Source organism: Bufo gargarizans, chromosome 10 (assembly GCF_014858855.1).
Source record: "Bufo gargarizans isolate SCDJY-AF-19 chromosome 10, ASM1485885v1, whole genome shotgun sequence".
NCBI lineage: Eukaryota > Metazoa > Chordata > Amphibia > Anura > Bufonidae > Bufo > Bufo gargarizans.
In genome coordinates, this window is record NC_058089.1 from 19,202,013 (window position 1) to 19,229,844 (window position 27,832).

At 53.7% G+C, this 27,832-nt stretch overlaps 1 protein-coding gene across 1 annotated transcript in view; it reads left to right on the forward strand.

Moving 5' to 3' along the window:
- The first annotated feature begins 5,006 nt into the window (after positions 1–5,006).
- CRY2 (cryptochrome circadian regulator 2) overlaps positions 5,007–27,832 on the forward strand; it is a 43,626-nt gene continuing 20,800 nt past the window's right edge. Inside the window, 3 exon segments of the mRNA XM_044269663.1 lie at positions 5,007–5,301; positions 14,303–14,411; positions 24,257–24,399. Of these exon segments, the coding sequence (XP_044125598.1) occupies positions 5,138–5,301; positions 14,303–14,411; positions 24,257–24,399 (416 nt within the window). The 5' untranslated portion in view covers positions 5,007–5,137.

A 27,832-nucleotide genomic window follows, 5' to 3' on the forward strand; every position in this document is an offset into this window, starting at 1 on the left:
AATTTCGCAAGTGTGCAAGTAGCCTGCGCGGATCCGTTCAGACTTTCAATGTAAAGTCAATGGGGGACGGATCCGCTTGAAGATTGAGCCATATGGTGACATCTTCAAGCGGATCCGTTCCCATTGACTTACATTGTAAGTCTGAACGGATCCGCACGCCTCCGCACGGCCAGGCGGACACCCGAACGCTGCAAGCAGCGTTCAGCTGTCCGCCTGTCCGTGCGGAGGCGAGCGGAGCGGAGGCTGAACGCCGCCAGACTGATGCAGTCTGAGCGGATCCGCATCCATTCAGACTGCATCAGGGCTGGACGGAGGCGTTCGGGTCCGCTCGTGAGCTCCTTCAAACGGAGCTCACAAACGGAAACCCGAACGCTAGTGTGAAAGTAGCCTTAGACAGGACTTTACATAAAGGCAGACCCCTCCTCCTCTCCGGTTTTGGCGATCCTTTCTAAACAGACTGTAACCCTGTACATTAACTGCCCAGTCATAGCTATCATCCAGCCATCTTCCCCTCCTATAACGTAATTACCCCCCCCCCCCCCGCCCCAGTCCCTAGTTTAAACACTCCTCCAACCTTCTAGCCATCTTCTCCCCCAACACAGCTGCCCCTTCCCCATTGAGGTGCAGCCCGTCCCTACGATAGAGCCTGTAGCCGACAGAGAAGTCGGCCCAGTTCTCCAGGAACCCAAACCCGTCCTTCCTACACCAGTTCTTGAGCCACTTGTTAACCTCCCTAGTCTCCCGCTGCCTTTCTTGTGTGGCTCATGGTACCGGCAATATTTCGGAAAACACTACCTTTGAGGTCCTTGCCCTAAGCTTTTGACCTAAATCCCCAAACTCATTTTTAAGGACGCTCCACCTGCCTCTAACCTTGTCATTGGCTTCGATATGGACCATGGCCGCTGGGTCTTCTCCAGCCCCTCCCAGTAATCTGTCAACCCGATCCGCGATGTGTCGAACTCGAGCACCAGGAAGACAACACACCGTTTTGACGATCCCGGTCTTTGTGACAGATCGCCCTATCTGTACCCCTAATAATTGAGTCTCCCACTACCAGCACCTGTCTGGCCTGCCCTGCTCTCCTGGTCCCCTGCTTACTTCTCTTGAAAGCTGCGCTGTGATTGGTTGCTAGGGGCAACAAAGCCAGTTCTGCCTTTAGACAGTTGTGTCTGTTGAGGCCTAGCACCCTAGCAACCAATCACAGCGCAGCTTTTATTTCGTATTCTTCTCTTGAAAACTGAAAGCTGTGATTGGTTGCTAAGGGCAACAAAGCCAGTTCTGCCTTCAGACAGTTGTGTCTGTTGAGGCCTAGCACACTGAGGTGAAGCAGAGGACTAGGAGGCACTCTACTTCTCGCCCGCCACATTAACCCTGTCCCTTTATGGGATGCTCACATATCTGCCAGTTTCAAGTAATTCTGTCATTGCAAAGGGGTTTTAAGGCAATTGACTTTTTTTTTTTCATGAAATCCGGATGTAGATGTGACTAAAAGCATTTAATGGTGAAAATAAACGGTGTTATGGCACGTGAAAGTCCGGCTGAGTCACATATTTATTAATCGGTAGTACAGGGACGGCACCCAGTCATTTAACTGGTAATTGTAGAAAACCAGACTGGAGCTGCTGACATTGTCACGTAGGGCGGAGTTCACACAGCGAGCCCATTACCGGAGTGATGCAATTCCACCACATACTGACCTATATACCGGAATACCAGTCTACGGATTGTGCACTCCCGTGTGAGAGAAAACCAAGGCAGCTGTAATACTTCCGGTTATGTGATGGTGCTCGGACTCAGTCAGAGATATAGGTCAGGAGGATTTACTGACGTATACCTCCATTGTATGACACTGTACGGACAGACCATGGCATGTGGCATCAATAGGAAAATGTATGCCGCACAGTATATCATTACCGGATGCCTCTGTGTAGACGGGTGCAGAAGACTGTGCTTTTCTATACTGCAAAAGGTCTACAAAAGGACACTTCTCAGGCCTCCATTGGATGAATGGTACATACGTGATATGTGCCGGGAGCACATAGTGATTTGTATACTCTCTACATACAACACTACAACCCCCAACATGACCTGACCACTGGATATGACTATAATACAATTATACTCTCTACATTGAACACTACAACCTCCAACATGACCTGACCACTGGATATGTCTATAATACAGTTCTATATACTCTATACATAGAACACTACAACCCCCAACATGACTGTAATACAATTCCATTATACTCTATACATAGATCACTACAACCTCCAACATGACTGTGATACAATTCTATTATAGGCTACACAGAGGACACTACAACCCCCAACATGACCCGACCACTGCATAAGACTATAATACAATTCTATTAGATCCTATAAATAGAATACTACAACCCCCAACAAGACCGTAATACAATTCTATTATACTCTATACATAGAACACTACAACCCCCAACATCACCTGACCACTGGATATGACTATAATGCATTTATATTATACTCTATACATAGGACACTACAACGCTCAACATGACGTGACCCCTGGATATGACTAATACATTTATATTATACTCTATACATAGGACACTACAACCCTCAACATGACCTGACCACTGGATGTCTATAATACAGTTTTATATACTCTATACATAGAACACTACAACCCCCAAACACAGGACATGACCATAATACAATTCTATTATTATTCTATTACACCTCCTGAAGGAGCGGTGGGTCGGGCATGTGCACTGCTGCCCTATCGGGGCAGGGGTACAGGACCGATCAGTTAGTTATGCCCTATACAGTGGATAGGGGACCACTAGATGTAACCAGAGTCCCCCTTTATATGGAATAGCTGCCAAATCACACTGCACATGATTACAGGGAATACAAATACTCTACTCACTGCGTATCATGGCCAGCAGAGGGCGCAGTGATATCATAATGACAGCACTTCACTGTCCACCTGCCCTGCGCCTTATAACTGCTGGATTACACTGTAATAAACTGTCAACAACTTTACCTCCCTCCGCACACTTTTCCGGATTGCAACAGGTGTCCGCACCCAAATTTTCCTCATTGAATGGGGTGAAGCCACAGGCGGAATAATGGCATTTACACCCGCGGCAGAAATCCTGGGGTCAGCCTCGTATTTCTGCCATAGATTCCACAGCAAATACAAGTTAGATTGCTCCAACCTGCATTTATAATCATGTGAACGGTGTCTTAAAGGGGTTCACTGACGTTTTTTATTTTTATTTTTTATTTTTATCTTGCTAAAGTCCTAGGAGCCACTTAAACTAATAAAAAGAGTTTTCCGGGATTTTGATATTGATGATCATCATACTCCATACCTTTTGGCGGCAGCCAGGCCTGGAAACGCAGATCAGACCAGCAGTCCCTTACGTTACCATATTCATTGGTCTCTAAAAACCAGCCCTGGACCTCACATGGATCCAGAGATCTCCACATTCATTGCTCTGCTGGATTTATTCCAAGCTAGCAGCTCAGGGGGCGTGTCTTTACCGCTGAAGCTCAGGGGGAGTCTTTACCGCTGAAGCTCAGGGGGCGTGTCTTTACCGCTGAAGCTCAGGGGGCGTGTCTTTACTGCTGAAGCTCAGGGGCGTGTCTTTACCGCTGAAGCTCAGGGGCGTGTCTTTACCGCTGAAGCTCAGGGGGCGTGTCTTTACCGCTGAAGCTCAGGGGGCGTGCCTTTTCTGCTGCAGCTCTCTCCCTATGGGCTCATGCACATGGCACGGGCAATATCCGTGCGGATTCCGCAGACGGATCCAGACCCATTCCACTTAATGGGTCCGTGATCCGTTTGCACTGCAAAAAAAATAGAACATGTTTTTTGCGGTGCAGAGGCACAGAGAGAAACCCCACGGAAGCGCTCCGTAGTGCTTCCGCAGGGTTCCGTGCCTCCGTTCCGCACCGGACCTTCTGGATTGCGGAGCCATTCAAGTGATGCAGGTAAATCAGGCCCCTACATGTACAGCCTGGAGGAGCTTCTTCGGGGTCCTGTACAGTGCGCCCGCAGCACATGACATGTAATACCGCACTGTACTGCAGAAAGGCGCCACTAGACAGCCCCTCAGTGCACTTAATGTGAGGGCCTCTGGTGCTTGCATAGACCTGAGCAGCAGTGGAGTAGAGAATCGGGTGCTATAAAATGTATGGCAGCGTTTACATCAAGCACTCTTCTGGATTAAAGGGGCACTCTGCTGGCAGTATGTTCAGCGGGAGCACTATACAGTCTCCTGGCACTGTTCATGGGGACACGCTGCTAGGACTGGTTATTAGGAGCACCCTGACAGCACTGTTTATGGGGTCACTCCGCTGGCACTTATTTATGAGGAGCGCTATTTATGAGGTCACTCCACTGGCGTTATTTATTTGAACTGTTTATGGGGTCACTCCACTGTCACAATTTATGCGGAGCACCCTGGGTTGTGCTGTTATGCGGAGTGCTGTTTATGGGGTCACTCCGCTGGCATTATTTATTTGGGCACTGTTTATGGGGTCACTCCACTGGCATTATTTATTTGGGCACTGTTTATGGGGTCACTCCGCTGGCATTATTTATTTGGGCACTGTTTATGGGGTCACTCCGCTAGCGTTATTTATTTGGGCACTCCGCTGTCACAATTTTTGCAGACCACCCTGAGAGTGCTGTTTATGGGGACACTCTGCTGGCATTATTTATAAGGGGCCCAGTTTATGGGGACACACTGCTGGCACTGTTTATGTGGAACACTCAGGGGTGCACTGGGGTTGGGGGTCCATACAACTTCCCATGTGATGTGTGCTCCCTTGCTCTACAGCTGTTGTGACACTACCACTCCCAGCATGCCCTGAGAGCCGCACTTACGGGCAGGACTGGCGCAGCAGGACCGACCGCCTGCAGAGTGAGTTCCCTGACACATGGCCTGCATGTGATCACCCCCGAGACCCGCCCCCTGCATGACGCCTCCTCCAATCAGAGAGAAGGACCGTCCGGGGGCGCGGCCTGTGAGTCAGACTGTCAGACAGTCCCGTGTCGGAGCGGCAGGATCCTGAGGCTGCTGTGATCGCCCCGCCGCGCTGACACCTCGTCCTCCCCGACCCTAGCGCCGCCGGCCGGGACTCTGCTCATGGAGGCCGCCGTCAGCTCCCTGCACTGGTTCCGGAAGGGCCTCCGGATACACGATAACCCGGCGCTGGTGGCCGCTCTGCGGGGGGCGCGCTGTGTGCGCTGCGTCTACATCCTGGACCCCTGGTTCGCCGCCTCCTCCTCCGGCGGGGTCAATCGATGGAGGTAAGCGGCGGGGGAGAGAGGGCCAACCGGTGCTGGCAGTACACGTGAGCCGGGGGAGGGGACGGCACTGCCAGGCATACTGGAGGAGGCTGCAGGGTGGCAGGGGCATGGCTGTGCTGATTGCAAAGTGGGTGGAAGTTGGCACCGCTGTAGTAGATGGGTTTCATGTTTGGAAGAGGAGCATTAAAGAATTGGCTGGAGGCTTTAGGTTGGCATCATAAAAGTGAGCTTGGCATCAGTAGTGGGTGATGGCTTTAGGTTGGCATCGGTAGTGTGTGATGGCTTTAGGTTGGCATCGGTAGTGGGCGATTGCTTTAGGTTGGCATCGGTAGTGGGCGATGGCTTTAGGTTGGCATCGGTAGTGGGCGATGGCTTTAGGTTGGCATCGGTAGTGGGCGATGGCTTTAGGTTGGCATCGGTAGTGGGCGATGGCTTTAGGTTGGCATCAACAAAGTGAGTGTGACGTCAGTAGTGGGTGGTCGCTTTAGGCTGGTATCAGTAGTGGGTGCTAGTGTTGGGTGGCATTAATTATGGGTGGTGACTTAAAGGGTAGCCTGAAGGTGGCATAAATTAAAGTGTTGGTGGTTTGACGGTGGCATCAGTACAGGAGGTGTCCTCCTAAAATTTAGTAAATATTGGGTGGACTTAGCAGTTGGCATTAACATATAGGGTGGACCCTAATGGCAGGTGGTTGGCATTAAGTTGTGGGTCGACTATGATGGTTGTAGGTTGGCATTAAGACATGGGTTGGGCTCTGATGGTTGGTATGACGTGTGATGGACTGTGATGGTTGCAGGCTGGTATTAACGTGTTGAGGGTTCTACCGCTAACCAACAGGGTGACCCTGGAAGGTGGCACGCCCAGGATGGTATAGATTAGTTGTGATAGTCCACGTTCAGGATGCCAATGAAGATGCAGACATCTGTGTGGCATCGCTGGTATAAGGGCATAGACCTCTGTGCAGGAGATCAGTGATGATGGGGGTTACGTGACGGCAAGGGGGTAAGTAGAGGACGTCGTGTCTGTTTTCTTATAGCTGTGTATGGGTTGGGCACGAAGTGGCCGGGACTTGGAGATGTAGCAGAGCCGGGGTTATCACATTACCTGTTATCATGCTAAGGCCTCATGCACACGACAGTTTTTTTTCACGGTCCGCAAAACGGGGTTCCGTTGGTCCGTGATCCGTGACCGTTTTTCCGTCCGTGGGTCTTCCTTGATTTTTGGAGGATCCACGGACATGAAAAAAAAGTCATTTTGGTGTCCGCCTGGCCGTGCGGAGCCAAACGGATCCGTCCTGAATTACAATGCAAGTCAATGGGGACGGATCCGTTTGATGTTGACACAATATGGTGCCATTTCAAACGGATCCGTCCCCATTGACTTTCAATGTAAAGTCTGGAGTTCTGTTATACCATCGGATTGGAGTTTTCTCCAATCCGATGGTATATTTTAACTTGTAGCGTCCCCATCACCATGGGAACGCCTCTATGTTAGAATATACTGTCGGATATGAGCTACATCGTGAAACTCATTTCCGACAGTATATTCTAACACAGAGGCGTTCCCATGGTGATGGAGACGCTTCAGGTTAGAATATACAAAAAAACTGTGTACATGACTGTCCCCTGCTGCCTGGCAGGTGCTGCCAGGCAGCAGGGGGCAGACCCCCCCCCCCCCTGTTTTTAACTCATTGGTGGCCAGTGGGCCCCCCCTCCCCTGTTGTTAACTCGTTGGTGGCCAGTGTGCGCACCCCCCTCCCTCCCTCCCTCTATTGTTTTAATACATTGGGGCCAGTGTGCGCGCGCCCCCCCAACCCCCCCTCCCTCCCTCTATTGTTTTAATACATTGGGGCCAGTGTGCGCGGGCCCCCCCAACCCCCCCTCCCTCCCTCTATTGTTTTAATACATTGGGGCCAGTGTGCGCACCCCCCCAACCCCAACCCCCCCCCCCTCCCTCCCTCTATTGTAATCATCATCGGTGGCAGCGGAGTAGAAGATTTTCATACCTGGCTGCTGGCTGCTGCGATCTCTGTGTCCGGCCGGGAGCTCCTCCTACTGGTAAGTGACAGGTCTGTGCGGCGCATTGCTGTCACTTACCAGTAGGAGGAGCTCCCGGCCGGACACAGAGCATCGCAGCAGCCAGCAGCCAGGTAAGTATGAAAATCTTCTACTCCGCTGCCACCGATGATGATTACAATAGAGAGAGGGAGGGGGGGGGGTTGGGGGGGGGTGCGCACACTGGCCCCAATGTATTAAAACAATAGAGGGAGGGAGGGGGGGTTGGGTGGGCGCGCGCACACTGGCCCCAATGTATTAAAACAATAGAGGGAGGGAGGGAGGGGGGTGCGCACACTGGCCACCAACGAGTTAACAACAGGGAGGGGGGGGGGGGGCCGCACAATGATATTCAAACTGGGGAGGGGGGGGGGGGGTCTGCCCCCTGCTGCCTGGCAGCCCTGATCTCTTACAGGGGGATATGATGGGGTTAATTGTACTATCATATCCCCCTGTAAGAGATCGGGTGCTGCCAGGCAGCAGGGGGCAGTCTTGTACAAAGTTTGCAGTGTATTCTAACTAGAAGCGTCCCCATCACCATGGGAACGCTTCTGTGTTAGAATATACTGTCGGAAATGAGTTTTCACGAAGTGAAAACTTAGATCAGAAAAAGCTTTTATGCAGACGGATCTTCGGATCCGTCTGTATGAAAGCAACCTACGGCCACGGATCACGGACACGGATGCCAATCTTGTGTGCATCCGTGTTCTTTCACGGACCCATTGACTTGAATGGGCCCGTGAACCGTTGGCCGTGAAAAAAATAGGACAGGTCATATTTTTTTCACGGCCAGGAAACACGGCTCACGGATGCGGCTGCCAAACGGTGCATTTTCCGATTTTTCCACGGACCCATTGAAAGTCAATGGGTCCGTGAAAAAAAACGGAAAACGGCACAACGGCCACGGATGCACACAACGGTCGTGTGCATGAGGCCTTAGGCCTCATGCACACGGACGTTTTTTTTCACGGTCCGCAAAACGGGGTTCCGTTGGTCCGTGATCCGTGACCGTTTTTCCGTCCGTGGGTCTTCCTTGATTTTTGGAGGATCCACGGACATGAAAAAAAAGTCATTTTGGTGTCCGCCTGGCCGTGCGGAGCCAAACGGATCCGTCCTGAATTACAATGCAAGTCAATGGGGACGGATCCGTTTGATGTTGACACAATATGGTGCCATTTCAAACGGATCCGTCCCCATTGACTTTCAATGTAAAGTCTGGAGTTCTGTTATACCATCGGATTGGAGTTTTCTCCAATCCGATGGTATATTTTAACTTGTAGCGTCCCCATCACCATGGGAACGCCTCTATGTTAGAATATACTGTCGGATATGAGCTACATCGTGAAACTCATTTCCGACAGTATATTCTAACACAGAGGCGTTCCCATGGTGATGGAGACGCTTCAGGTTAGAATATACAAAAAAAACTGTGTACATGACTGCCCCCTGCTGCCTGGCAGGTGCTGCCAGGCAGCAGGGGGCAGACCCCCCCCCCCCTGTTTTTAACTCATTGGTGGCCAGTGGGCCCCCCCTCCCCTGTTGTTAACTCGTTGGTGGCCAGTGTGCGCACCCCCCTCCCTCCCTCTATTGTTTTAATACATTGGGGCCAGTGTGCGCGCGCCCCCCAACCCCCCCTCTATTATTTTAATACATTGGGGCCAGTGTGCGCGCGCCCCCCCTCCCTCCCTCTATTGTTTTAATACATTGGGGCCAGTGTGCGCGCGCCCCCCCAACCCCCCCTCCCTCCCTCTCTCTATTGTTTTAATACATTGGGGCCAGTGTGCGCACCCCCCCAACCCCCCCCCCCCTCCCTCTATTGTAATCATCATCGGTGGCAGCGGAGTAGAAGATTTTCATACTTACCTGCTTCTTGCTGCTGCGATGTCTGCGTCCGGCCGGGAGCTCCTCCTACTGGTAAGTGACAGCAATGCGCCGCACAGACCTGTCACTTACCAGTAGGAGGAGCTCCCGGCCGGACGCAGACATCGCAGCAGCAAGAAGCAGGTAAGTATGAAAATCTTCTACTCCGCTGCCACCGATGATGATTACAATAGAGGGAGGGAGGGGGGGGGGGGGTTGGGGGGGTGCGCACACTGGCCCCAATGTATTAAAACAATAGAGGGAGGGCGCGCGCACACTGGCCCCAATGTATTAAAACAATAGAGGGAGGGAGGGGGGGTTGGGGGGGGGCGCGCGCACACTGGCCCCAATGTATTAAAACAATAGAGGGAGGGAGGGAGGGGGGTGCGCACACTGGCCACCAACGAGTTAACAACAGGGGAGGGGGGGGGGGCCGCACAATGATATTCAAACTGGGGAGGGGGGGGGGGGGGTCTGCCCCCTGCTGCCTGGCAGCCCTGATCTCTTACAGGGGGATATGATGGGGTTAATTGTACTATCATATCCCCCTGTAAGAGATCGGGTGCTGCCAGGCAGCAGGGGGCAGTCTTGTACAAAGTTTGCAGTGTATTCTAACTAGAAGCGTCCCCATCACCATGGGAACGCTTCTGTGTTAGAATATACTGTCGGAAATGAGTTTTCACGAAGTGAAAACTTAGATCAGAAAAAGCTTTTATGCAGACGGATCTTCGGATCCGTCTGTATGAAACTAAAACCTACGGCCACGGATCACGGACACGGATGCCAATCTTGTGTGCATCCGTGTTCTTTCACGGACCCATTGACTTGAATGGGCCCGTGAACCGTTGGCCGTGAAAAAAATAGGACAGGTCATATTTTTTTCACGGCCAGGAAACACGGCTCACGGATGCGGCTGCCAAACGGTGCATTTTCCGATTTTTCCACGGACCCATTGAAAGTCAATGGGTCCGTGAAAAAAAACGGAAAACGGCACAACGGCCACGGATGCACACAACGTTCGTGTGCAGGAGGCCTTACACTGAGGAAACCTAATGTACATTCCAATCCTGTAGTCCTCAGATCCCCCCTCACTATTCATGATGATTGGTTACAAACAGCAGACTCGGCTCTGCTATATCTCTGTTTAGCGCACGCCGTGCCTGTGCCTCCAGCAGCTCATGATCCACGTGAAGAGAAACTACACCAAATCTTTGGACTTTGCTTGCACTGACAGCTCTGCAGGGTTCTGCATCTTTCTAATATACTTTGTGTCTCAATTCTGCAAGATCTCTGTTTGCTGTCGGAGAATGAGGACTTTCTTGTTTTGTATCTAGAAGCTAAAAAGCTGATTCGATTCGACTCGACACTTCTCACATCTGAGAGTTTGGTACAGTTGTATCCAGTCCAGACAATCCTGGGTAATGTAAATATTTTGGATTGCTGCTTGATACATTCCACCTGCGCCGATACATTGTTGCAAACAGCAAGACCTGTGCTGCTGATGTGTTTAGCTGTCACAGGGTTTCTAGGCTGGATGCTATTGCAGTGCAGCCTTTAGGTTGGAAACGGTAATATTCCCATTCACTGACAGCATGCAGAGGTCCTGAAAATTGTGAAGGAGTGAAATGTCGAGTATATGAGAACACTGCATTTTATTTTTTAATTTTTTTAGTTATACAGTGATAACAAGATATGCCATAAATGGCTCATGGGTATCGGTCCCACCTCTGGTACCATCACCTGGGTGTCTGGTGATGCCACCCATTCGCAGATTCCCGGTCGCCGCACTCTCCGTACTGGTCAGGTGAGAGGCGGCCATTGCACTCTGAGTTATAAAAAGTGTGTACATCATTGTATATTGAACCGTGCGGAAAGTGCTGCTCCCAGATGCTGGCACTGGGGTCCCTCTATGGCCATTTTTGTGGTGAGGGTCCCATCTCTGGGACCCTTACCTATCAGGCTCTTACAGCAAGTCCCGCTGTTCATCGGGCTGCTTTCTCTGTTTTTTGTCACACTGTCCTATTTGTCTTCTACCAGTGGGATGAGAGGTCAGCCTATGTAGACAGGTGCACCCTAAAACGCTCACCCACTGGAGAGCTTAATAGGGTGCTGCTTGACCCCTTTAGTCCTATCAATGCTGTTTTGGCCCTCAGGGCCCTAAAAAAGTCGGTTGACTGCTGCTGTAGTAGGTGTACGGCCAGGTTCACACAAATATGCTTATGTGCATGAGATTTTAAGAATTAGCATCCCCGTTGTGTGCTGCAGAATGGTTCCCAGGGTGGTTACCACATTGGAACTCCCCTTTCCCGGAAGGTTATTCCCATTTTATTCAGGATATCCTATAAATGTCTAGGGACCCGCATCTATCTCCAGAATGGGAGTCCCCTATCCTTTCCTACAGAGGTGGTCAGTCGTGCATGTGCGCAGCTCCCTCTATTCACTTCTATGGGGTAAATGGAAACAGATGACCCCCATAGAGGTGAATGGAGAACGTGCATGCCCACCTGACCGTTTGTGTGTTCATCCCGCATGTGAGGCGGGACGGTCCAGGGACCTCCATTCTGGAGATGTAGGTGGCGAAGGTGAGATCCTCATCCATCAGGCATTTCTATGATGGGAATACGCCTTTGCTAGAAGTTTCGGTGTTGGCCTCTCCCCCCCCCCCACGTTGTATAACATCTGATACAACAACTCTGAGCTGATAATTACCCTGCAGCCGAATTATATGATCCACAAGGGTGTCCTCGCGTTACCTCTGGCCTGTTCACAGCTCAGGATTTCCCCCGTATGTCGGCTTCTTCACTGACTCCTCATGACATTATCCCGGAGCGGATGAATAAATCGGCCGATGGAAGATCCGAGCATTGCCAATACATCGCCGGCCATAATGGTTACGGAGTTTGAACGGCACAAAAGGCTGTTAGTCATTCTTTACTGGTCTGTTTGCAGGTCAGTCTTGGCCCTTCTGTTCATGAACCAGAAAGCTCAGGATGATCAGAGCCAAAGCACCAATCAAAAGTGATGTGTAGTTAAAAGTTTGAGGTTGTTCAGGCTGTGGCTTCTGCTTTTACACAATAGGCCATTAGTTTTAGGCCTCTTTCACACTACCGTTTTTTGCGTTCCGTATACGGAACCATTCATTTCAATGGTTCCGCCCCAAAAAAAAGGAATGTACTCCGTATGCATTCTGTTTCCGTATTTCCGTTTTTACGTTCCGTTGAAAGATAGAACATGTCCTATTATTGCCCGCAAATCACGTTCCGTGGCTCCATTCAAGTCAATTGGTCAGCAAAAAAAGGAACACATACGGAAATGCATCCGTATGTCTTCCGTATCCGTTCCGTTTTTTCTGAACCATCTATTGAAAATGTTATGCCCAGCCCAATTTTTTCTATGTAATTACTGTATACTGTATATGCCATACGGAAAAACGGAACGGAACAACGGAAATAAAAAAAAAAAAACAACGGATCCGTGAAAAACGGACCGCAAAACACTGAAATAGCTATAAGGTAGTGTGAAAGAGGCCTTAATGGGTTGCTAGGTTTCTATCGAGACAGGGTTAAAGATATGGCTCAGCGGTTGGCCCTGCTGATCTCAATCCCTAATGGGTGTCTGCATGGAATTTGGGTGCCCCTGTATCCTTCAGATTGTCCGCTCCAATCTGGACACAGCGCTACAGGATATGGGTTCATGCACACGGCCGTAAGTGTTTCGCAGTCTGCCCGAGGACATGCCACCGTTTATTTTTGGCTCCTGCAGAAATGTTCTATACTTGTCCGCAAAATAATAGGACACGTTCTATATTTTATTTTATTTTTTGGGCGGAACAGAATGCACGGCAGAGTTCTTTCATTGAAATGAATGGTTCTGCATATGGGCCGCAAAAAATAAATAAAAAGCGGAACGGACATGGACACAAATACGTTTGTGTGCATGAGCCCCGTGTTGGAGCTATATGAATCATGAGACAGTAAACCTATAGTACCCCCTTTAAGTTTTGGGTCCCTACCCACCCCCACTCTAAAGATTGGCAGGAGTCCATCTTCCTTTGCCTTGCATGCACTTTCCCGACACGTGTGAAATGTGTGTTCATCGACATGTCTGTAGGTTTACCTTATACCTTATATAACAGTCCTGTCCTGGAAGTCACCCTTTCTGTATCGTTTTAGGATTCCACTCTTACGATTTGTATAACCGATGTAGCAGAGCTGAATTAGCCATGTGATAGCGCACCGTGTGCCAATAACCGATTCGACTCTGCTGCATCTGTATGTTTGTGCAGTCATATATGCTGTTTGCATAGACGCCTCACGTGGCAGTCATCACGTTGGCGCACTTAGTCGGCCCGTCTCAGACCTCAATGGCCTATTTTGTTAGGATATGCCATCAGTGTCAGATAGGTGCGCGTCCCGCTCCTGTCTCTAGAACGGAGCCCCCCCCTCCCCCCCGACGTAAACGGAGAGCAGCCGCACATGCCCGACCACCCTCCGTTTACTGTTATGGGAATTCTGAAAATACCTGAGCTCTCAACTATTTTCAGGACCCCCATAGTAGTGCTGCACATGCGCCGTCGGGGGACTTCGTTCCGGCGATGGGTGCGGGTTCCACCTCTGGGACCCTCGCCTACATAACATTGATGGCATATCCTATGTATGAGATGGGCCAATCCCTTTAACATACCCACTGGTACTAAAGCAGTAAACGGGTAACGTGGCCTTTAAATTACAAAGGTGCATTGCCTAATGATGCAAAATAAAGAAATACAGGACACCTGTCAGATCGGTGGGGGTCTGACTCCTGGCACCCCGCCGACCAGCTGAAGGGGCTGCAGCGCCCGTGTGAACCCTGCGTCCTCCTCTAAGTTTACCTGCACGCCGTCTAGATTGTAGCGGCGGTGCAGTGTCCTTACAGGTGCCAGTCCCATATGGCCCTGAACTGCAATACCAGACACGACCTATGGAGGAAAAGGGGCGCTGTCATGGTCTTCTAATTCATTCCAATGTTAGTTGAGATGCAGAGATGTCGTGGTAGAACCCATCTATAACCGGTGATCGCTGATGAGCGTGTCCTCCTGTCTCCCGCAGGTTCCTGCTGCAGTCCTTGGAGGACCTGGACTCGAGTTTAAGGAAACTGGGCACTCGTCTGTATGTGGTGCGCGGGCAGCCGGCCGATGTCTTCCCCAGATTATTCAAGGTGAGTTACTGTGACCGCCCCAAACACCTCGAGTAGGACATGGAAGGCGTCGGCTTCAGACGTGGTAAATCCTGCCGGATGGCTAATTCAACGCGCTCTAATATTTTCGGAAGTCCCATAGCGGTAAATAGAGAGAGCACAGCTCTTGTCGCTATGGGCCTGCCGCCAGCGCTCAGCTATTTTTTTTAGAGTTCCCATAGGAGTGAATGGAGGGTGGCTGCTGTCTGTGGAGGGGTTTGGGCCTGTTCCGTTCCGGAAGTGATATGCCATCAACGTCCCGGATGGGCTGGGTATTCCTGTTAGATTAAGTTATTCCCTATCCACAGGATAGTGGATAACTGTTAGATCGCTAGGACCCCCACCGATCGCAAAAAACAGGGGGCCCCGTCCCTCCTGCAGCGCTCTTGAAATGAACGGAACGACCGGTCGGGCATGCGATTGGGCGCTCCGTTTATTTCTATGGGAATATATTCAGAGCTAGCCGAGAACTGTATTCGGCTATCTCCGGAATTGCTGTGGATAGGGCAGGGCTCAGCAACCCTCGGCACTCCAGCTGTTGTGAAACTACAACTCCCAGCATGCTCCATTCATTTCTATGGGAAGAGCAGAGAAATGATGCATGCTGAGAGTTGTAGTTTCACAACAGCTCGAGTGCCGGAGGTTGCCTTACCCCTAGGATAGGGGATAACGTCAAACAACTGGAATACCCCTTTAACGCGACGCCTCCTTTAATAGGCACACATGAGCTTTACTCCCCCGTCCTTTGCCGTAGGCTTCTCTTCGTACGTGAAACCAAGCAGCATCGGAAGAACGGTTTTCCATCTTGATTCTTCCTCTACGGCCGCCCGGCCTTTTAAGTGCGCTGTAGGGACGGCACTTGCTCGTCTCTGCTGCGCTCGTTTAAGCCGCGCTTAAAACTCTAAACCGCCAACTGCCTCGCCGGCTCTCCCGCAACCTTACAGCACAAACAGACAGACGAGGAATTATTGAGCGCATCGTGCCTCGCCTCTGGACGCGTCCGGGCTCCGAGAAATCACTGCAACCAAGGAGGTTAAGACGGTTATGTCTGAGATGCCGAATATTAACCAGATAACGGATCTCGTCACAACCACTAATGAGGAGTAATTAGCTGCATGATGGAGGTTTCGAGGGGGGATTGTCAGGAAAACTGGCACAGTCAGCAAAAAGAATAGCGCCATCGCCCGACTCGTAGTAAAATGGTTTTGTTATCGCAACTCAAAGATTAATTCGTTGGGGGGAGATTTGTGAAACTGCCTGAAGGGGAATTTCTCCTTGTTGCCCATAGCAACCAATCACTGCGCAGCTTTCATTTCTCAAAGTGCTCTTGAAAAATGAAAGCTGTGCTGTGATTGGCTGCCATTGGAAACAAAGGCAGTTTCTGTTTTGGTTTCCATAAATCTGCTCCAGTGTTTTCTTATGGGGAAAAAAAAGTCGCAAGGAACCTCGTGAGCATCGCAAATAACGCAACCGAGTCGTATTGCGTTTTTTTTTTTTGTTGTTTTTTTTTTTACAAGGTCTCGAGTTGCGGTAATGCCATACTATTGTCACGTATCACTGAGGTCGCCCTGAACTGAACTTATACACTGTAACAGACCCTCAGCACCTGTGTTCTGCTGTCTGCTTTCCATATTAGGCTTAAAGGGCTATTCCAGTTATAATACATTACCCCCATCCGCAGGATCGGTGGACGTCCTACCACTGGGACCCACACCCATCACGAGAACGGGGGCCCTATACCCCATGGAGTCCCCCTTGAAATGGACGAAGCGACTGGTTAGAAATGTGCTCCACCGCTCCATTCATTTCTATGCAAACGCCGGAGATAGCCAGTCTTTTCCGACCAGCAGCTCCATCCATTTCAGGGGGGCTCCACAGGATCTTGCGATCGGTGGGGGTCCCAGCAGTAGGACCCCCACCGATCTGATGGTTATTGGTAACGTATTATAACTGGAATAGCCCTTTAAGCCTAATATAGAAAGCAAACAGCAGAATACAGGTGCTGAAGGTCTGTTACAGTGTAACAGATCTGATATCTGACTGTTATCCTCTGTGGCTCGCTTGTTATAACCGGAATACCCCTTTAAGTTCACATCTGTGTGGAAAAAAAAACGGAATTGGAGTCGCAAAACAGACATCAACGGCACCTTCAGGTTCCATCATGAAGTCTGTCATTTTACCGGAAAAATAGCGCTGCACCAATGTTTTCCGTCAAATATGACGGAATCCGCGTTGGAGGCTCCGACCCGTGTCAATACTTCAGTTCCCTAATTAAACGTACTGCAAAGGTTTACGCAGAAAGTTTTAAATACAGTAACAATGTCTGTAACCGGACTGGCTGCATTAAAGGAGTTATCCAATTTCTGAAATGGGGGCCCCCCCTTTCCCCTATGTGCCGGGCCCTTCACAGGCAATATACTTACCCCGCTCCCGGCGCCGCTCCTGGTCCCCGCACCGCCGTGCCTCCAGAGCGGCTGCTCAGCCCTGTATACTGGGAGCGTTCAGTCGCGGCGTTGTCTGTTGCTGGAGGGGATAAACGTGACTGTGCGCTGTCACGAGCGGAGCCTAATCATCCCCCCCCCCTCCCCCCCAGATCGCAGGGAGCTGCTCAGTCTTTGTCCTTCAATTGTGTGTTGTGCACGACTTCCCCTGATAATCGCCCTTCATACAGTGTGACAGTGACCTCACGGCGCGGGCCACAGTCTTAGTATCTAGGCCAGGAACACATTGGGGAGTCAGAGGCTAGTCACTATACATACACCGGGGCGTGACACACCTACGGCATTTGCAGTCTCGTCTGCTTCATGTGGTAGATGCGTGTATGTATGTACTGTATCTGTCTCTCAGGGACGACCTACAAGACGCTTAAAGGGTTTATCGCATGATGACCGTAAAGAAATGAATCATACCGTAATAATATAGTACATAACAAAGCTAGAACCAGCCCTGCACCTCACATGGATCCAGAGATCTCCACAGTCACTGCTCTGCTAGATTTATATCAAGCTGACAGCTCAGGGGAGGGTCTTTTATGCTGCAGCTAAGGGGGCGTGTCTCAGCCCCCCCTATCACAGCTCGGGGGGCGTGTCTCAGCCCCCCTATCACAGCTCGGGGGGCGTGTCTCAGCCCCCCCTATCACAGCTCGGGGGGCGTGTCTCAGCCCCCCCTATCACAGCTCAGGGGGCGTGTCTCAGCCCCCCCTATCACAGCTCGGGGGGCGTGTCTCAGCCCCCCCTATCACAGCTCGGGGGGCGTGTCTCAGCCCCCCCCTATCACAGCTCGGGGGGCGTGTCTCAGCCCCCCCCTATCACAGCTCGGGGGGCGTGTCTCAGCCCCCCCCTATCACAGCTCGGGGGGCGTGTCTCAGCCCCCCCCCTATCACAGCTCGGGGGGCGTGTCTCAGCCCCCCCCTATCACAGCTCGGGGGGCGTGTCTCAGCCCCCCCCTATCACAGCTCGGGGGCGTGTCTCAGCCCCCCCTATCACAGCTCGGGGGGCGTGTCTCAGCCCCCCCTATCACAGCTCGGGGGGCGTGTCTCAGCCCCCCCCTATCACAGCTCGGGGGGCGTGTCCCCCCCCCTATCACAGCTCGGGGGCGTGTCTCAGCCCCCCCTATCACAGCTCGGGGGGCGTGTCTCAGCCCCCCCCTATCACAGCTCGGGGGGCGTGTCTCAGCCCCCCCCTATCACAGCTCGGGGGGCGTGTCTCAGCCCCCCCCTATCACAGCTCGGGGGGCGTGTCTCAGCCCCCCCCTATCACAGCTCGGGGGCGTGTCTCAGCCCCCCCCTATCACAGCTCGGGGGGCGTGTCTCAGCCCCCCCCTATCACAGCTCGGGGGGCGTGTCTCAGCCCCCCCCTATCACAGCTCGGGGGGCGTGTCTCAGCCCCCCCCTATCACAGCTCGGGGGGCGTGTCTCAGCCCCCCCCTATCACAGCTCGGGGGGCGTGTCTCAGCCCCCCCCTATCACAGCTCGGGGGGCGTGTCTCAGCCCCCCCCTATCACAGCTCGGGGGGCGTGTCTCAGCCCCCCCCTATCACAGCTCGGGGGGCGTGTCTCAGCCCCCCCCTATCACAGCTCGGGGGGCGTGTCTCAGCCCCCCCTATCACAGCTCGGGGGCGTGTCTCAGCCCCCCCCTATCACAGCTCGGGGGGCGTGTCTCAGCCCCCCCTATCACAGCTCGGGGGGCGTGTCTCAGCCCCCCCCTATCACAGCTCGGGGGGCGTGTCTCAGCCCCCCCCCTATCACAGCTCGGGGGCGTGTCTCAGCCCCCCCCTATCACAGCTCGGGGGGCGTGTCTCAGCCCCCCCCCTATCACAGCTCGGGGGGCGTGTCTCAGCCCCCCCCCTATCACAGCTCGGGGGGCGTGTCTCAGCCCCCCCCCCCTATCACAGCTCGGGGGGCGTGTCTCAGCCCCCCCCCCTATCACAGCTCGGGGGCGTGTCTCAGCCCCCCCCCCCTATCACAGCTCGGGGGGCGTGTCTCAGCCCCCCCCCCCTATCACAGCTCGGGGGGCGTGTCTCAGCCCCCCCCCCTATCACAGCTCGGGGGCGTGTCTCAGCCCCCCCCCCCTATCACAGCTCGGGGGGCGTGTCTCAGCCCCCCCCTATCACAGCTCGGGGGGCGTGTCTCAGCCCCCCCCTATCACAGCTCGGGGGGCGTGTCTCAGCCCCCCCCTATCACAGCTCGGGGGGCGTGTCTCAGCCCCCCCCTATCACAGCTCGGGGGGCGTGTCTCAGCCCCCCCCTATCACAGCTCGGGGGGCGTGTCTCAGCCCCCCCCTATCACAGCTCGGGGGGCGTGTCTCAGCCCCCCCTATCACAGCTCGGGGGGCGTGTCTCAGCCCCCCCTATCACAGCTCGGGGGCGTGTCTCAGCCCCCCCCTATCACAGCTCGGGGGGCGTGTCTCAGCCCCCCCTATCACAGCTCGGGGGGCGTGTCTCAGCCCCCCCTATCACAGCTCGGGGGGCGTGTCTCAGCCCCCCCTATCACAGCTCGGGGGGCGTGTCTCAGCCCCCCCCTATCACAGCTCGGGGGCGTGTCTCAGCCCCCCCCTATCACAGCTCGGGGGGCGTGTCTCAGCCCCCCCCTATCACAGCTCGGGGGCGTGTCTCAGCCCCCCCCTATCACAGCTCGGGGGGCGTGTCTCAGCCCCCCCCTATCACAGCTCGGGGGGCGTGTCTCAGCCCCCCCCTATCACAGCTCGGGGGGCGTGTCTCAGCCCCCCCCTATCACAGCTCGGGGGGCGTGTCTCAGCCCCCCCCTATCACAGCTCGGGGGGCGTGTCTCAGCCCCCCCCTATCACAGCTCGGGGGGCGTGTCTCAGCCCCCCCCTATCACAGCTCGGGGGGCGTGTCTCAGCCCCCCCCCTATCACAGCTCGGGGGGCGTGTCTCAGCCCCCCCCTATCACAGCTCGGGGGGCGTGTCTCAGCCCCCCCCTATCACAGCTCGGGGGGCGTGTCTCAGCCCCCCCCCTATCACAGCTCGGGGGGCGTGTCTCAGCCCCCCCCTATCACAGCTCGGGGGGCGTGTCTCAGCCCCCCCCCTATCACAGCTCGGGGGGCGTGTCTCAGCCCCCCCCCTATCACAGCTCGGGGGGCGTGTCTCAGCCCCCCCCCTATCACAGCTCGGGGGGCGTGTCTCAGCCCCCCCCTATCACAGCTCGGGGGGCGTGTCTCAGCCCCCCCCATCACAGCTCGGGGGGCGTGTCTCAGCCCCCCCCTATCACAGCTCGGGGGGCGTGTCTCAGCCCCCCCCTATCACAGCTCGGGGGGCGTGTCTCAGCCCCCCCCTATCACAGCTCGGGGGCGTGTCTCAGCCCCCCCCCTATCACAGCTCGGGGGGCGTGTCTCAGCCCCCCCCTATCACAGCTCGGGGGGCGTGTCTCAGCCCCCCCCTATCACAGCTCGGGGGGCGTGTCTCAGCCCCCCCCTATCACAGCTCGGGGGGCGTGTCTCAGCCCCCCCCTATCACAGCTCGGGGGGCGTGTCTCAGCCCCCCCCTATCACAGCTCGGGGGGCGTGTCTCAGCCCCCCCCTATCACAGCTCGGGGGGCGTGTCTCAGCCCCCCCTATCACAGCTCGGGGGGCGTGTCTCAGCCCCCCCCTATCACAGCTCGGGGGGCGTGTCTCAGCCCCCCCCTATCACAGCTCGGGGGGCGTGTCTCAGCCCCCCCTATCACAGCTCGGGGGGCGTGTCTCAGCCCCCCCTATCACAGCTCGGGGGGCGTGTCTCAGCCCCCCCCTATCACAGCTCGGGGGGCGTGTCTCAGCCCCCCCCTATCACAGCTCGGGGGGCGTGTCTCAGCCCCCCCCTATCACAGCTCGGGGGGCGTGTCTCAGCCCCCCCCTATCACAGCTCGGGGGGCGTGTCTCAGCCCCCCCCTATCACAGCTCGGGGGGCGTGTCTCAGCCCCCCCCTATCACAGCTCGGGGGGCGTGTCTCAGCCCCCCCCTATCACAGCTCGGGGGGCGTGTCTCAGCCCCCCCCTATCACAGCTCGGGGGGCGTGTCTCAGCCCCCCCCTATCACAGCTCGGGGGGCGTGTCTCAGCCCCCCCCTATCACAGCTCGGGGGGCGTGTCTCAGCCCCCCCCCTATCACAGCTCGGGGGGCGTGTCTCAGCCCCCCCCCCCTATCACAGCTCGGGGGGCGTGTCTCAGCCCCCCCCCCCTATCACAGCTCGGGGGCGTGTCTCAGCCCCCCCCCCTATCACAGCTCGGGGGCGTGTCTCAGCCCCCCCCCCCTATCACAGCTCGGGGGGCGTGTCTCAGCCCCCCCCCCCTATCACAGCTCGGGGGGCGTGTCTCAGCCCCCCCCCCTATCACAGCTCAGGGGGCGTGTCTCAGCCCCCCCCCCCTATCACAGCTCAGGGGGCGTGTCTCAGCCCCCCCCCCTATCACAGCTCGGGGGGCGTGTCTCAGCCCCCCCCCCTATCACAGCTCGGGGGGCGTGTCTCAGCCCCCCCCCCCTATCACAGCTCGGGGGCGTGTCTCAGCCCCCCCCCCCTATCACAGCTCGGGGGGCGTGTCTCAGCCCCCCCCCTATCACAGCTCGGGGGCGTGTCTCAGCCCCCCCCCCTATCACAGCTCGGGGGGCGTGTCTCAGCCCCCCCCCCTATCACAGCTCGGGGGGCGTGTCTCAGCCCCCCCCCCCTATCACAGCTCGGGGGGCGTGTCTCAGCCCCCCCCCCCTATCACAGCTCGGGGGGCGTGTCTCAGCCCCCCCCCCCTATCACAGCTCGGGGGGCGTGTCTTCAGCCCCCCCCCCCCTATCACAGCTCGGGGGCGTGTCTCAGCCCCCCTATCACAGCTCGGGGGGCGTGTCTCAGCCCCCCTATCACAGCTCGGGGGGCGTGTCTCAGCCCCCCTATCACAGCTCGGGGGGCGTGTCTCAGCCCCCCCCCCCCTATCACAGCTCGGGGGGCGTGTCTCAGCCCCCCCCCCCCTATCACAGCTCGGGGGGCGTGTCTCAGCCCCCCCCCCCTATCACAGCTCGGGGGGCGTGTCTCAGCCCCCCCCCCCTATCACAGCTCGGGGGGCGTGTCTCAGCCCCCCCCCCCTATCACAGCTCGGGCCCCCTATCACAGCTCGGGGGGCGTGTCTCAGCCCCCCCCCCTATCACAGCTCGGGGGGCGTGTCTCAGCCCCCCCCCCCTATCACAGCTCGGGGGGCGTGTCTCAGCCCCCCCCCCCTATCACAGCTCGGGGGGCGTGTCTCAGCCCCCCCCCCCTATCACAGCTCGGGGGGCGTGTCTCAGCCCCCCCCCCCTATCACAGCTCGGGGGGCGTGTCTCAGCCCCCCCCCCCTATCACAGCTCGGGGGGCGTGTCTCAGCCCCCCCCCCCTATCACAGCTCGGGGGGCGTGTCTCAGCCCCCCCCCCCTATCACAGCTCGGGGGGCGTGTCTCAGCCCCCCCCCCCTATCACAGCTCGGGGGGCGTGTCTCAGCCCCCCCCCCCTATCACAGCTCGGGGGGCGTGTCTCAGCCCCCCCCCCCTATCACAGCTCGGGGGGCGTGTCTCAGCCCCCCCCCCCTATCACAGCTCGGGGGGCGTGTCTCAGCCCCCCCCCCCTATCACAGCTCGGGGGGCGTGTCTCAGCCCCCCCCCCCTATCACAGCTCGGGGGGCGTGTCTCAGCCCCCCCCCCCTATCACAGCTCGGGGGGCGTGTCTCAGCCCCCCCCCCCTATCACAGCTCGGGGGGCGTGTCTCAGCCCCCCCCCCCTATCACAGCTCGGGGGGCGTGTCTCAGCCCCCCCCCCCTATCACAGCTCGGGGGGCGTGTCTCAGCCCCCCCCCCCTATCACAGCTCGGGGGGCGTGTCTCAGCCCCCCCCCCCTATCACAGCTCGGGGGGCGTGTCTCAGCCCCCCCCCCCCTATCACAGCTCGGGGGGCGTGTCTCAGCCCCCCCCCCCTATCACAGCTCGGGGGGCGTGTCTCAGCCCCCCCCCCCTATCACAGCTCGGGGGGCGTGTCTCAGCCCCCCCCCCCTATCACAGCTCGGGGGGCGTGTCTCAGCCCCCCCCCCCTATCACAGCTCGGGGGGCGTGTCTCAGCCCCCCCCCCCTATCACAGCTCGGGGGGCGTGTCTCAGCCCCCCCCCCCTATCACAGCTCGGGGGGCGTGTCTCAGCCCCCCCCCCCCTATCACAGCTCGGGGGGCGTGTCTCAGCCCCCCCCCCCTATCACAGCTCGGGGGGCGTGTCTCAGCCCCCCCCCCCTATCACAGCTCGGGGGGCGTGTCTCAGCCCCCCCCCCCTATCACAGCTCGGGGGGCGTGTCTCAGCCCCCCCCCCCTATCACAGCTCGGGGGGCGTGTCTCTGCCCTCCCGATCACAGCTCGGGGGGCGTGTCTCAGCCCCCCCCCCCTATCACAGCTCAGGAGGCAGAGGAAGGATGAAACTGAGCATGTGCGACCATCTCAGTGAGCAAGACAAAGAAAAAGAACAAACAGCAGGTGGCGCCATACAGATGCATTTTTATTGAATAGCTCACTGGCCGTACAACAATTTTAATTGCATGCAATTACAAATATATGCAGATCCATGTGCTGGTTTCAAAATTGTAGAATATTTTTTCGTGGGACAACCCCTTTGATCATTATCAGAGGTGGGACCTGCACCTATTTAACGTTAAACAGGACCAGTCACCTTTCCTGACATGTCAGTTTAGTAACTACTTGCCTTCCCTATGTAATAACAATTCTGGAGCATGTATTCTTACGTTTGCATGTAGTGCCATTCCTCTATTATTCCTGCTAGACATTTACAGATAAATTGCCTGCAGTAAAGGTACTGCTGGGTGTTACCAGTAGCGGGTATGTATGACTCTGTCCAATCAGTGCTGCTGGTGTCAGACTGTGCAGGGACACCCCCCAACTGGTAACACCCATCTGTACATTGACTGCAAGCTGCTGGCAGTTCATTTGTAACTTTTAGTAGGAATAATAGAAGAATGGCACAGAGACATAAGAATAGATGCTTCAGAATTGTTATTACATGGGGATGCAAGTAGTTGCTAAAACAGACATGTCAGGAATACCCCTTTAAGCCCCACCTCCCATCTACGTTCCACCGTTCAACCGTTTACCACCAGAAAATGGAGCAGATCAGCAGGACATTAACCCCTGTGTTCTCTGGAGGGTTTCTTCACGACTGTTCATGTCAGAAACATGGAGGAAAATCCTGCAATCTGACCAATCCTAGCGGCCAGTGTACCCCATGTCTGCGTTTCTCCTTCATCTTTAGGTTTAGAGAACGCGTGCTCAGCATCGTTGTCCAGCTGTTCTACGTCCATACATAACCATTTTATTTATTTTTTTCCCTCTGCAGGAGTGGGGCGTGAACAGACTAACGTTTGAGTACGACTCGGAGCCGTTCAGTAAGGAGCGAGACGCAGCCATCATGAAGCTGGCTAAGGAAGCCGGTGTGGAGGTGATTGTGGAGAATTCGCATACGCTATATGATTTGGACAAGTAAGTCACTTACTTGGGAAGAGGGATCTCTCAGGAGAAGACGGGAGTAGTTTAAAGGCTATGTACACCTTTGGGGGCAACTTTTTTTTATTATTGCATTGTACTCATTTTGAGCTAAAGATATTTTTTTCAATTGGCCTTTATAAAAAAAAAAATATGGAGCCCTTTTTTCTGTACAGAGCTGAGATGCTCTACTAGCAGCCTCTGGATTTTCTCTTTTCCATCAGTTGGGGGGCTGATGGACTCCATATCTCTGCTCTCTGACATTATAAACACTTTATAGCTCAGTACTTATCTTACTGTTAAAGGGAACCTGTCACCAGGATTTTGGGTATAGAGCTGAGGACATGGGTTGCTAGATGGCCGCTAGCACATCCGCAATATCCAGTCCCCATAGCTCTGTGTGCTTTTATTGTGTAAAAAAAAAAAAGATTGGATACATATGCAAATTAACCTGAGATGAGTCCTGTCCCTGACTCATCTCAGGGACAGGACACCTCTCAGGTTAATATGCATATGTATCAAATCGGTATATATATATTTTTTAATCAAACATAATTTTTATTGTAAAATATTTTTTAACAAATAAGAGGTGCTTCATTTTACCCTTAGGTTCCCGTGCATCATACAATATTTAACATAGATTGAATCAGTAGTGAAGTCAGTCCGTGAACAGATTATGCTACAGAAACATAGTCTTATCACTTGTCAACAAAACAGTGAATTGGAACCCACTCATCGGTCACCTCCTAACATAACATTTTAGACCCCCCCCCTTATCCCAACTGTATCCCTTGGGGGAGACACTTCACATACTCCATCTATATACCACATAGAGCTCTTCACGTATGAGAGCAGAAATTGCGTAAGTTGTTAGGGTAATGTATTGTAAGACCACCAGTTTAGTCTTAGAATCAAATCGGTATTTTTACATAATAAAAGCACACAGAGCTATGAAGACTGAATATTGCGGATGTGCTAGCAGCCAATGTCCTCAGCTGTATGCACAAAATCCAGGTGACAGGTTCCCTTTAAGAATGTGGCCTAAATAAGTGTTTATGACCTCTTAGTAGTTATTAGATGGCCAGCGCAAAAGGAAAGTACCAACAATTGTCTCTGAAGGTGTACATACAGCTGTGTTCAAAATAATAGCAGTATGTTTAAAAATTTGAATAAAGCTCAAAATCCTTCTAATAGCTTTTATTTCCATACACACAGATGCATTGGGAACACTACACGTTCTATTCCAAATCAAAACCTTAAAATTTGTGTTGTTCCTCTAAAAATTAAAGAAAAGTGATTATTTGACTGTTCAAAAAAAAAAATATAGCAGTGTTTGGATTCTTCTTTACAAACTCAAACATTCACTATATAAACTGAACAATGTTTGAAGATGTTTCTTTCCTTTTGAATCACGTCACTAATATTTAGTTGTATAACCGCTGTTTCTGAGAACTGCTGGACGTCTGTGCTGCTCGGAGTCACCACCTTCTGGCCCTGTGAACAGGTTCTCCAGCCCAGGATGATTGGACCACATTCCACAGTTCTTCTCTATTTCTTGGTTTTGCCTCAGAAACTGCATTTTTGATGTCACCCCACAAGTTTTCTATTGGATTAAGATCCGGGGATTGGGCCGGCCGCTCCAGAACGTCAATCTTGTTGGTCTGGAACCAAGATGTTGCCCATTTACTGGTGTGTTTGGGGTCGTTGTCTTGTTGGAACACCCATTTCAAGGGCATTTCCTCTTCAGCATAAGGCACCATGACCTCTTCCAGTATTCCGATGTATTCAGACTGATCCATGATCCCTGGTGTGCGATGAATAGGCCCAACACCGTAGTATGAGAGACCTCCCCATATCATGATGCTTGCCCACCATGCTTCCCTGTCTTCACAGTGCACTGGGGCTGAATTCAGTGTTTGGGGGTCGTCTGACAAACTGTCTCCGGCCACTAGACCCAAAAAGAACAATCTTACTTTCATCAGTCCACAGAATGTCTCTTTAGGCCGTCAATGTGCTCTTTGGCCAATTGTCACCTCTTCAGCACATGTCTTTTCCGCTTTCTTCCATGTCTTTCAGGTTTTGGTTGCCATTTTAAAGCAATTGCAATCATTTTAGCTGAGCAGCCTATCATTTTCTGCACTTCTTTCTATGTTTTCCCCTCTCCAATCAACTTTTTAATCAAGGTACGCTGTTCTTCTGAACAATGTCTGGAACGACCCATTTTACTCAGAGTTTCAGAGAGAGATGCACTGTAACCAGCATGTACAACATTTGCTGCCTTCCTTCCTTAAAGAGGACCTTTCATCAATATAATTTTATTTAAATGACCCCCCTACCTAATAGTCCGGCATCCACTGATGTTCCCCCTTTTTTTTTTTTTTTCAAATCGACCCCCGAATCTTGAAATAACAGCCTTTTTCTTCTGCTGCAGCGTCTGTCAATCAGACGCTTTTTTGTAGGGGGCGTTGCTCAAGTCTTTTCTTTGGCTGCGCTCTCAGCCAAGGAGAATAGCAATCGCAGCGCTCTCTCTCAGCCAGGGAGAAGGAGCTCAAGTTCTCGCGAGAATCGCGAGAACTTGAGCTTCCTAACATCCGGTTCCAGCGCCATCTTGGATTCCCCTGACGAGGATCGCGGCGGGTGAGGAAGCAGCGCAACGAGCGGCAGGGTAAGTATTAGAATATACCCCTATGTCTAGGGGTATATTCTAATACTTACCCTGCCGCTCGTTGCGCTGCTTCCTCACCCGCCGCGATCCTCGTCAGGGGAATCCAAGATGGCGCTGGAACCGGATGTTAGGAAGCTCAAGTTCTCGCGATTCTCGCGAGAACTTGAGCTCCTTCTCCCTGGCTGAGAGAGAGCGCTGCGATTGGCTGCGCTCTCAGCCAAGGAGAATAGCAAAGAAAAGACTTGAGCAACGCCCCCTACAAAAAAGCGTCTGATTGACAGACGCTGCAGCAGAAGAAAAAGGCTGTTATTTCAAGATTCGGGGGTCGATTTGAAAAAAAAAAAAAAGGGGGAACATCAGTGGATGCCGGACTATTAGGTAGGGGGGTCATTTAAATAAAATTATATTGATGAAAGGTCCTCTTTAAATAAGGGCAATAATTGCCACCTGTTTTTCAAAGAATGAATGACCTCACTCATTGAACTCCACACTGCTATTATTTTGAACATGCCCCTTTCAATAAGTAATTGAATTACAGAGAATCAGCAGCATGCATGTCATGACTATTGGGTCTGTTGGATTTCTATTACTCTACTACACCTGCTCGTAAATTATTTGCCATGTAGAGATATAATTTCTACCAAAAACAGTGATTGATCAGGTTAGTGATGTCTGACTGCTATTATTTTGAACACAACTGTATCCTTTAAAGAGGTTCTCCAAGGCTGGAAACCCCTTTTAATATAAGCAGGAGTAAAAAAACAA